This window comes from Balaenoptera ricei, chromosome X (assembly GCF_028023285.1).
Source record: "Balaenoptera ricei isolate mBalRic1 chromosome X, mBalRic1.hap2, whole genome shotgun sequence".
Taxonomy (NCBI): domain Eukaryota; kingdom Metazoa; phylum Chordata; class Mammalia; order Artiodactyla; family Balaenopteridae; genus Balaenoptera; species Balaenoptera ricei.
The window spans coordinates 71,656,208-71,668,514 of NC_082660.1; the positions used below are offsets into that span (position 1 = coordinate 71,656,208).

Here is a 12,307-nt window from a genome sequence, read left to right on the forward strand (position 1 = left end):
AGTCAATCAGGTTTCCTGCGAATTCTCACGGAAGCAGGATTCCGTAATTTAACAAAAAGCAAAACTCAAAAAGAAAACCAATCCTGCTGTTTCTGGGCTTTGGGAAACCTGACACTTTTCCTAAACCTTCCAAGGCAGCGCTCAGTGCTTCAAGGTCCATTTCCTGCCACCAGCTAACATCAGAACAATCACTACGTAATAGGAATCTTAAAATGCACAAGGCTTTGAGAACTTGGTCTTTATCACTAGTGTCTGGATTCAACGCAGAACTTCCTCTTTTAAAGACATCTTATTTGCATACATTTCTGAGCAGGAAGTTACACGCAGAACTTTGAGTCTACGTGGGAAAAGATCCTTCACTGCAATCTAATTTAATTCAACGCTCCCTCTTTCTTTTTCTTTCTCCTTTCCCTTTTCTCAGGGAGGGAATAGTCAAGAATAAATGTTTCAACAGATCTCGCGGTGCTATTCGAGATTCCCAATTTAAAAAAAAAATTCGAAATGATGCAAACGAGCCTGTGCCTTCCGGGGTTTGGGGCTGGGACTGCCGCCCTCTGAGCCCAGTGAAAGCAGCCAAGAGAGGAGGCGGGGCTCTGGCGAGTTCCCCTTCCACCTTCCCCCACCCTTCTCTTCCAACCTCTGTAAGGCCCCTAGCTTGATTCCAGCCTTTGCTGCAGCTGCTCTCCAGCCGTTTGCAGGACTCAAACAACTACAGCCGCTGTTCCCAACCAAGATGGTGATCCGTGTGTATATTGCCTCTTCCTCTGGCTCCACGGCGGTAAGGAGGGTGGGAAGCCCACCTTTGTTGTTTTTCTACACATCAGTCTCCTGCTGCCCCAGAACCGTTAAATTGCAGAAGTTAGTCTGGCAGCTTCTCCTTCGGTAGACACCCGCATTTCCCACCCCACCCCCTTCTTCCCTTTCTTCTCTTTGTTGCATCGATTTCATTTTTCCATGGAGTTTACCTTTGTTTGCCTAGTGATGTTAGGCCCACATTTCTTCTCTGAAGAAAAAAGAAAGCTACCGAGTTTTGGTAAATGGAAGATGGTGGTATAGGGTCTTTAGGGTTAGGTGAAGACGTCAAGAAAGTCTCACACTGGTAAGTTTCAAGAGTGGGACATTTCACATATTTGCTGTAGGTACTGAGGCAGGGGAAGGAGTGCACATCTGTAAAGGATGTAAAACATGCTGTTACTGATGATGACGGAGTGGAGGCCTACTGAGGCACTGTGATTATATTTCACAGAGTGAGACCCTTGTAATCAAAAAGTTATATTTTGCCACTGTGTAGGAGGGGGTATTTAACTTCAGCCTAAAGAGTCTGTTAGAACTAGACAGAATGGGAGTGGAAGTTGGGAACAATGATATAAAGTTGTGGGGGGTTTTTAAAACAATGTGACAAGGGACCTGTTTTTCCCTTCCATTGTGTCCCTTATTTTGACCTTTGCTTTTCTTTCAAAAGATGTTACTTCAAACAGTTTCTAACTGCTTCAAATACATTGAGAACTGGAAGGGAACTAACAAGTGCCTTCTTGTGTAGTTGCAGATTCCAGTGGTGGCTTCTTCAAATGATAGGACAACCCTCTCTCATCCCCCGTGCTCTTAATTTAGAATAACAATTTTCAGCAGTTGTGGGGAGCAATAGGCTAAGCTGGAGTGAAAGCTGAGTGTATATCCATGGTAAATGAAAGTGTCTCTGTGTTTCACAGCTCAGGAGAAAAGCCAACAGTGGCAAGAGCAGATGTGTGGGCTCAGAATGTAGAATGTATGAACCCACTCCCTCTTCTGAGCTTCAGAGCAGCAGCTATCCCATGTTTTTTGTTGTTGTTGTGTTTTTGTTTTTGTTTTGTTTACCCCCTAAGAGGGTTTGGAAGAGAACTGAAAGAAGCTTGGACCTTCAACTTGTCTTCTCTGGCTACCACATGTGGGTGTGTTTAGACAGTTTTGAAATAGAATACTTAAAGTTACATTTTTGGAGCAAGTTTAGGTTGAAAAAAAGAAAACTTTTTATATTGTCTTTGAACTTCACTTTATGAGCCTCTTGCCTTATTATTTTCCATATATATTATGATATTTAAAATAATGTGCAAGCTGCCCAGAGTCTCAATTCCAATAAAATAATTGTAAAATTTAAAAGATCAGCTTAATACCTTTAGTTAAATCCCTAATTAGGGTGGACAGATCTGGAAGCTAGTTTTGGTGATTTCACTTTGGGTGACATGCAGTTTCAATACTGCTATTTATTCTTTGCTTTCTTGCTCTTCTACGCCTCCCCGAAAAGCAGATTCAAGAAGAAACTCCTTTCAGAATTTCTATTCAAATAAGAACAATTATACCTCTCTGTTAAGACTTAAGTTTCTTAGGGCCTTAAAAATGACTACTGTCTCCTACTATGTACATTATTAGATTCCACTGTTGAAGACTATGCAAATAAATATTTATGCTTTTTGTTTCAATTGTTTTTCTTATGGGTAATTATAGATTTGTTTGTTGTTGCAGTAATTATAGTTCCTATGAACCTGTTATCAAAATTCTACTGCATATTGCCAAAATAAATTCTTATTTTATTATAATCTTATAGTACTTTTAAATAATATTAAAACAGGATAAAATGAGTATACTTCAGAAGAGCTCCTTTATAACATAAATGGGGACTCTTCGGTTTGCAATACTAAGGTTTTTCCTTTAAGAAAGCTGTCATGTTGTTCTTAACATATGATTTAGAAATTTTGGGGCAAACATCCTAACAGGAATCCAGCAATTGTACAAAGTGAGATGATTCTATAAATGACTAAGTGTTTTCTGAAGAGCACTTGAAAGAAAGCTTTTGGTTTTGGATTGTGAATCTTTGACTGTTTTCTTACTCCTGCTAGTGATTTTCATAAAAATAACCAATATTAGATGTCTTATCAGGCGAGGGAGGATCTATGATGATTGCAACTTAGTGTGACCTTAACTCAAGACTCCCTTTCCTTCATAGACCAATTAAAAAAAGAAACTTTTCAAACTTGTACTCAACTGTGCCCTAATACAGAGGTATAGCACTTGCTTCTCAAAAGTTTAGAAATGAAAGCAGGTATATTGGTTTTTGCAATGGATTTCTTGATAGTAGCCATAATAGTGTTAGTAAGTAGGAACACTTAAGTGTGTTGGGTACTATCTCATTTTTTCTTGGCAATTTCTAGTCCTATGAGTTAGATACTGTGATTATCTCTATTTTCAAGATAAGGAAATACAGGTTCAGAGAGGTTAAACAACTTTCTCAAGGTCACACAACTAGTAAGCCACAGAGCTTGAATTCAACACAAGCTGTTTGAATCCAAATGACATATGTTTAAAGAAATACATCCTCCCAGTGATGCATGACAGCTAGGAGGCATGCAGAGATAAATGTGAACATGAGGTGAGAGGTACAGAAGGGAGTAAGACCTGTAAGTGGAATCGCTTGGGCATATACATACAGAAGAATAGAAAAATGAGGAGCTAGTGTAGAGGAGAGATAGCATGTCTAAAGGTGAATGTCAGTAAGTGGGCTAAATTCACTCAAGGCCAGGAAGATAGAGAAGATGCACATTTGGAACTGGTCTAGTATAGGTCAAGATGAAAATTCAGGTCTTAGTACTGTTTTTTTTTTTTTTTTATGAAAACCATTTAGCAAGAATGCAACTCCCAAGTTGTCTGTCTGTAGGAAGTGATTTCTGCCTGTTCAGAACTGTTCGTGCATGTTTTGACCTATTGTAACACAATAATATATGCCATATTTTTTTCCTCGAAACTGTAATGTCCTGTAAGTTTGCATTTAATGGAAAAAGAATAGTAAGCACAGAACCTATAATAAACTTAATAAATTTCAATAACTTTTAATAAAAATTAACATTGGCCTTTGATCAGGATTGCTAGAGAGATGATAGCTTGGAGAATTATAACTGGTTTGGAGTTTTCTTCCCATACTTCTTTTCCTCAGATCCACAATAATCTGCATTTCACGGTCTCTATGCATTTTAGGTGTGCTTGGTGTAGAAATTTTAAGATTGTGGTAGATAGATTGTAGATTTCTGAGGGTATTATTTATGGTCTAACTTTTGTAAAATGATCTCTTTTATGACTGCTAAAACATAAACTAGTTGTAGTTTGGATTGTCCATATAGTAAATGAAGTATATGTGATTTTCCTCTATGGCATTTTGTAAATAAGCTCATTTGTATCATTTTTTTTTGATTCCACATATAAGTGATATCATATGATATTTGTATTCCTCTGTCTGACTTACTTCACTTAGTATGATAATCTCCAGGTGCATCCATGTTGCTGCAAATGGCATTATATCATTCTTTTTAATGGCTGGGTAATATTCCATTATATATATGTACCACATCTTCTTTATCCATTAATCTGTCAATGGACATTTAGGTTGCTTCCCTGTCTTGGCTATTGTAACAGTGCTGCAGTGAACATTGGGGTGCATGTATCCTTTCCAACCATGGTTTTCTCCGGATATATGCCCAGGAGTGTGATTGCTGAATCATACGGTAGCTCTATTTTTAGTTTTTAGTTTTTTAACGAACCTCCATACTGTTCTCCATGCTTGCTGTACTAATTTACATTCCCACCAACAGTGTAGGAGATTTCCCTTTTCTCCACACCCTCTCCAGCACTTATTGTTTGCAGACTTTTTGATGATGGCCATTCTAACTGGTGTGATGTGATATCTCAATGCAGTTTCGATTTGCATTTCTCTAATAATTAGCAATGTTGAGTGTCTTTTCATGTGCCTCTTGGCCATCTTTATGTCTTCTTTGTAGAAATGTCTCTTTAGGTCTTCTGCCTATTTTTGATTGGGTTGTTTGTTTTTTTTGATATTGAGCTGCATGAGCTGTTTGTAAATTTTGAAGATTAATCCCTTGTCGGCTGCTTTGTTTGCAAATATTTTCTCCCATTCTGTGGGTTGCCTTTTCATTTTGTTTATGGTTTCCTTTGCTGTGCAAAAGCTTTGGGGTTTAATTAGGTCCCATTTGTTTATTTTTGTTTCTATTTCCATTACTCTGGGAGACAGATCAAAAAAGATCTTGCTGTGATTTATGTCAAAGAGTGTTCTGCCTATGTTTTCCTCTAAGAGTTTTATAGTGTCTGGTCTTACATTTAGGTCTTTAATCCTTTTTGAGTTTATTTTTGTGTCTGGTGTTAAAGAATATTCTAATTTCAGTTTTTTTATATGTAGCTGTTCAGTTTTCCCAGCACCATTTACTGAAGAGACTGTCTTTCTTCCATTTTATAGTCTTGTCTCCTTTGTTATAGATTAATTGGCCATAGGTGTGTGGGTTTATTTCTGGGTTTTCTATTTTGTTCCATTGAGCTATGTTTCTGTTTTTGTGCCAGTACCATACTGTTCTGATAACTGTAGCTTTGTAGTATAGTCTGAAGTCATGGAGCCTGATTCCTCCAGCTCTGTTTTTCTTTCTCAAGATTGCTTTGGCTACTTGGGGTCGTTTGTGTCTCCATACAAATTTTAAGATTTTTTTGTTCTAGTTCTGTGAAAAATGCCATTGGTAATTTGATAGAGATTGCACTGAATCTGTAGATTGCCTTATGTAGTATAGTCGTTTTGATGATACTGATTCTTACAATCCAAGGACATGGTATATCTTTCCATCTGTCTGTGTTGTCTTTGATTCCTTTCATCAGCATCTTATAGTTTTCGGATTACAGGTCTTTTGTCTCCTTAGGTAGGTATATTCCTAAGTTTGTTATTATTATTTTTTTGATGTGATGGTAAATGGGATTGTTTCTTTAATTTCTCTCTCTGATCTTTCATTGTTAGTGTATATAAATGCAACAGATGTCTGTGTATTAATTTTGTATTCTGCAACTTTACTGAATTCATTGATGAGCTCTAGAAATTTTCTGGTAGCATCCTTAGGATTTTCTGTGTACAGTATCATGTTGTCTGCAAACAATGACAGTTTTACTTCTTTTCCAATTTGAATTCCTTTTATTTCTTTTTCTTCTATGATTGCCATAGCTAGGACTTCCAAAACTATGTTGAAAAAAGTGGCTAGAGTGTACATCCTTGTCTTGTTTCTGATCTTAGAGGAAATGCTTTCAGCTTTTCACCATTGAGTATGATGTTAGCTGTAGGTCTGTCATATATGGTAGCTTCTCTGTCTTTGTATTTATAAATTGAACATCAGTTTGATGTATACTATGGTCTTTGTCATAGCTGCCAAGGTTTGTTTGAATGCTGTGTAAAGGTATTCATAAACTAAGAGCAAAATTAGAAACTCTTCATGAGGTGACTGTTTGGATATGCTTTTTGGATGCCCTGAACAATGGAAAATGGCAGCTCTCCCGTGGCAAATGCAGGAACTCAAGATCATTGCCTTCAGATTGGTGCCCTATATTTGGTGACTGATTTCCTTAAACTCACAGCAACAATGGCAAAGCCTTTGGAATAATTTGGCCCAATTTAAAGAGGCTTGGGAAACACAGTTATCAATGATGATGATTATTTGGTACTTGAAAGTAGAATGGTTATAAAAAAGAATATATTGCAGAAGTTTAGTAAAAGTTTCCTAATCTGGAAGAAGAAAAGGATAAAATAGATTCATTTTAGCTCAAAGACTAGTTACTCTATTGAGGAAAGGGTTTTGATCAATAAACCTTAAGGTCAACCCTCCTCCTGGGTTGAGCTGGAAAAAAAACATAAATTCAAGCTCCAGACACAATCAGATAGAATGTTCTAATTCTCTGTAGTTAATCTCTAACTTCTTTTCTAAAATATATATTGTGCCATAAAACATATATCTTTTACAGGAATATTTTCTGCTTTAATTAAATTTTCAAGGGTGAATGTTGTGTTTCATTTCTTACCGATAAAATTAAACAGGTTGAGAATCTGTTGATGACTATCTGACCATCTGTTTGCTTTCAGCTCTAATTTGCAGCTCGCCAGGAAACCTTTTAAACCCAGTACTTAATTACTTCCTCTGATGCAGACCAAAATTAAACAAACATATGTTTAGAGAGAAGGGGCAGCTCATTTATGATGACTCTTTTTATTAATATGAGAGCAAAGCTGACTTTTCACACTTGGCCAATAGAGAAGAATTCTAAGCAAGGGGATTATTTTCTAGCTCAGTCCCTCACATTTTGGCTTTATTAGTTTGTTTGAACTGTTTCAGGTTGCCAGAACATCAGGCAAAAGTTAAATATAAATTGTAAAATATCACAACAAATTTAAAAATTATATATTTAAAAGTATTCAGTATTAGTGCTGCTAGATTTTTGTTTCATTACTTTTCATTAATGTGACTAATCAAGATTTGACTTTAGTAATAGTAAAGCCTAACATTTATTTATGCATTGTGTATGTCAGGCACTGTACCCAGTGCTTTACATACTTTATCTCAATTAGTTTAATACTTGTGATGACATTTTGAGGTAAGTACTAGTATTAGATCCATTTCATGTAAGTGGAAGGGATATCTCTAAGACCCAGAAACTAGGTACATTGCTCAAGATCAAACAGTTACAAATGGCAGAACTGGGATTAGAACCCAGGTTGTTCTGACTCCAGAACTGGCTCCTAAACACTGTGTTATTTGCACTCCCTTTTAGAGTATAGATATTGAACAGAAATCATGTCAATAATACAGTAAAATCTTATCATGTGATTGGGAATCTGTAACTGCCATTTAATAACTGGATGATGCCTGAAAAGAAAGAGAAAGACTGGATGATGCCTAACTAGGCAAATGTGTCTTCATCCATAATCTGCATGTGAGAGTTAGGTGGAAGTGAGGGAGATAGGTTAATAGCAACATTTTCATATACAATTTAGTTCTTTTTTAAATAAAATTGCCTAACCAAGGGCACATTTTTAAATAGCAATTGTGACACATATTGAACTTTTATGACTTTGGTTCTCTTCCCTGAAAAGTATCTTTGTGTGGTTATAGACCAACATAATTAAAATGTGGCTTTTTATGATTCTATAAATATAAATTGATCAAGAAAGCAGTACATCTATGACTTGTAAACTCTGGTTCTGGACTCTAGTCTTTGAGTTCTGTCCTTTTGGCTTAGTCCTTTCTGGAAATAAGACCCGATCACAGAGTTGGAGCAGAGCCAAACAGTTTTGCTGAGGGGATTTCCAGCAGTGAGTCAAGACAGAAAGAACTTCACCTTTTAAACACCAGAGAATGTTCATCCCAGTTAAGAGTTACAACATGGGAAAATCTTGTCTGTTTGTTTCACCACCACTCAGCCAATTGTTTCACCATAAGTGCAGCATATTTCTCAACACTGATATTAAAACAGTAAGTATATATTTAATAATGGCTGTATTATTTGAGAAACCATTCTATCCAGTGTGATTTGGAAGCAAGATGAGCGTAGACAAGTTCTTAATATGTTAAAAATATGATAAAGCATTGCACTTTAATTTCTCATGCAAATAAGTTGTCAGCTTTAGTTGATAATAATAAGAGCTATCATTCATTGAGCACTTAAAATGTGCCAGGCATAGTGGTAAGAACTTTAGGTGTGTTATATCATTTAATTCTTGTGACAACCCAATGAAGTCAGTATTCCTATTGTGCCCATTATTTTCTTCCTTTTTTTCCTTCTTTTTTATTGCGATATAGTTGGTTTACAATATTATATGTTTCAGGTGTACAACTAGTGATTCACAGTTTTTAAAGGTGTGCTCCATTTATAGTTAATATAAAATATTGGCTATATTCCGTGTGCTGTACAATATATCCTTGTAGCTTATATATTTTACACATAGTAGCTTGCACCTCTTAATCCCCTGTTATTATGCCTATTTTTAGGAAGAGGAAACAGGCTCAGAGAGCTAGCAATGCCAGAGAGCTAGCAAAGCACCCCTCGGGTCTGTCTGATCCCAGAGCTCATAATCTTAACCTTTATGCTATTCTGCCTACTGAGCGTTATTTGTTAATTACCCAGTATGAATGTAGCTATGAAACTACTTTAAAAGTCATTGTAAAATTGCTTTTCTTCTGAACTTGGAAAATCATGAAAAGTACTTCTTAATTGGTCTGTAGCAGTACCAAGAATAATTCTAGTGGCCTGTTACATCATGTAGAAAACTTAAAATTCTTTAGAGCAGATAATTAAAGTCATAATAGCTTAGTGTATATGATTAGTTAGATTGCAGAACATCTACTTTTATCCCAATATAAGAAAATTACCTTGTGTAAGACAGTCTAACTCAAAGCAGACAAGACACATTGTTTTGGGAAGGGATTTTAAGTTTTTAGCTAGAGCATGTAGATTTAGGGTGAGGTATGCGTTATAGCCTGTTGCCTGTGTGATTTGAGTAGGTCACTAAACCTTTGTTTCTCATCACCCTCACAAGTGAAATATAAATGACATAAAATTAAGAGTATTATGGAAGAAAACTTCTGCAAGTATCGTCATTGGAAATCTATTACTGAAAATTATAGAATCTGATCTCATACTTTCAGAAACTTAAACATAATTAATTGGTCTTGCACATCAACTAAATATTTTGAACTCAAAAAAAGGCAGTGGTTGGGGTGAAGATTTTTCAATAAGTTTCTACTTAAAAAATTTAGAAATAAAGGTCTTAAATTAAATCTTCAGAGCAATATTGAGAGGGCACTCAGGCATGGTGGTGGTGATATAGAGACTGGGCCAGGCAATAATACAAACACCTGGTGAGTTTTTTTTAACATGTTTATTGGAGTATAATTGCTTTACAATAGTGTGTTAGATTCTGCTGTATAACAAAGTGAATCAGCTATACATATACATACAACCCCATATCTCCTCCCTCATGCATCTCCCTCCCACACTCCCTATCCCACCCCTCTAGATGGACAAAAAGCACCAAGCTGATCTCCCTGTGCTATGCGGCTGCTTCCCACTAGCTATCTATTTTACCTTTGATAGTGTATATATGTCCATGCCACTTTCTCACTTCGTCCCAGCTTACACGTCCCCCTCCCCGTGTCCTCAAGTCCATTCTCTATGTCTGCGTATTTATTCCTGTCCTGTCCCTAGGCTCTTCAGAACCATTTCTTTTTTTTCTTTTTTGATTCCATATATATGTGTTAGCATACGGTATTTGTTTTTCACTTTCTGACTTACTTCACTCTGTATGACAGACTCTAGGTCCATCCACCTCACTACAAATAATTCAATTTTGTTTCTTTTTTATGGCTGAGTAATATGCCATTGTATACATGTGCCACTTCTCGCTTATCCATTCATCTGTTGATGGACACTGAGGTTGCTTCCATGTCCTGGCTATTGTAAATAGAGCTGCAATGAACATTGTGGTACATGACTCTTTTTGAATTATGGTTTTCTCAGGGTATGTGCCCAGTAGTGGGATTGCTGGGTCGTATGGTAGTTCTATTTTTAGTTTTTTGAGGAACCTCCATACTGGTCTCCATAGTGGCTACATTAATTTATATTCCCACTAAAAGTGCAAGAGGGTTCCCTTTTCTCCACACCCTCTCCAGCATTTATTCTTTGTAGATATTTTGATGATGGCCATTCTGACCGGTGTGAGGTGATACCACATTGTAGTTTTGATTTGCATTTCTCTAATGATTAGTGATGTTGAGCATCCTTTCATGTGTTTGTTGGCAATCTGTATATCTTCTTTGGAAAAATGTCTATTTAGGTCTTCTGCCCACTTTTGGATTGGGTTGTTTGTTTTTTAGATATTGAGCTGCATGAGCTGCTTGTAAATTTTGGAGATCAATCCTTTGTCAGTTGCTTCATTTGCAAATATTTTCTCCCATTCTGAGGGTTGTCTTTTGGTCTTGTTTATGTTTTCCTTTGCTGTGCAAAAGCTTTTAAGTTTGATTAGGTCCCATTTGTTTAGTTTTGTTTTTATTTCCATTTCTCTCAGAGGTGGGTCAAAAAGGATCTTGCTGTGATATGTCATGGAGTGTTCTGCCTATGTTTTCCTCTAAGAGTTTTCTAGTGTCTGGCCTTACATTTGGGTCTTTAACCCATTTGAGTTTATTTTTGTGTATGGTGTTAGGGTGTGTTCTAATTTCATTCCTTTACATGTAGCTAACCAGTTTTCAAAGCACCACTTATTGAAGAGGCTGTCTTTTCTCCATTGTATATTCTTGCCTCCTTTATCAAAGATAAGGTGACCATAGGTGCGTGAGTTTATCTCTGGGCTTTCTATCCTGTTCCATTGATCTATATTTCTGTTTTTGTGCCAGTACCATACTGTCTTGATTACTGTAACTTTGTAGTATAGTCTGAAATCAGGGAGCCTGATTCCTCCACTTCCGTTCTTCTTTCTCAAGATTGCTTTGGCTATTCGGGGTCTTTTGTGTTTCCATAAAAATTGTGAAATTTTTTGTTCTGGTTCTGTGAAAAATGCCATTGGTAGTTTGATAGGGATTGCATTGAATATGTAGATTGCTTTGGGTAGTATAGACATTTTCACAATGTTGATTCTTCCAATCCAAGAACATGGTATATCTCCCTATCTGTTTGTATCATCTTTAATTTCTTTCAGGAGTCTTTTGTCTCCTTAGGTAGGTGTGTTCCTAGGTATTTTATTCTTTTTGTTGCAGTGGTACATGGGAGTGTTTCCTTAATTTCTCTTTCAGATTTTTCATCATTAGTGTATAGGAATGCAAGAGATTTCTGTGCGTTAATTTTGTATCTTGCTACTTTACCAAATTCATTGATCAGCTCTAGTAGTTTTCTGGTAGAATCTTTAGGATTCTCTATGTATAGTATCATGTCATCTGCAAACAGTGACCGCTTTACTTCTTCTTTTCCAATTTGGATTTCTTGTATTTCTTTTTCTTCTCTGATTGCTGTGGCTAAAACTTCCAAAACTATGTTGAATAATAGTAGTGAGAGTGGACAACATTTTCTTGCTCCTGATCTTAGAGGAAATGGTTTCAATTTTTCACCATTGAGGATGATGTTGGCTGTGGGTTTGTCATATATGGCCTTTATTATGTTGAGGTAAGTTCCCTCTATGCCTACTCTCTGGAGGGTTTTTATCATAAATGGGTGTTGAATTTTGTTAAAAGCTTTCTCTGCATCTATTGAGATGATCATATGGTTTTTCTCCTTCAGTTTGTTAATATGGTTTATCACATTGATTGATTTGTATATATTGAAGAATCCTTGCATTCCTGGGGTAAACCCCACTTGATCATGGTATATGATCCTTTTAATGTGCTGTTGGATTCTGTTTGCTGGTGTTTAGTTGAGGATTTTTGCATCTATGTTCATTAGTGATATTGGCCTGTAGTTTTCTTTTTTTGTGACATCT

At 36.4% G+C, this 12,307-nt stretch overlaps 1 protein-coding gene across 1 annotated transcript in view; it reads left to right on the forward strand.

The window, feature by feature from the left end:
* The first annotated feature begins 513 nt into the window (after nucleotides 1-513).
* SH3BGRL (SH3 domain binding glutamate rich protein like) overlaps nucleotides 514-12,307 on the forward strand; it is an 84,591-nt gene continuing 72,797 nt past the window's right edge. The window contains exon 1 of the mRNA XM_059910240.1: nucleotides 514-778. Coding sequence (XP_059766223.1) covers nucleotides 734-778 — 45 coding nt within the window. The 5' untranslated portion in view covers nucleotides 514-733. The remainder of the gene's footprint in view (nucleotides 779-12,307) is intronic.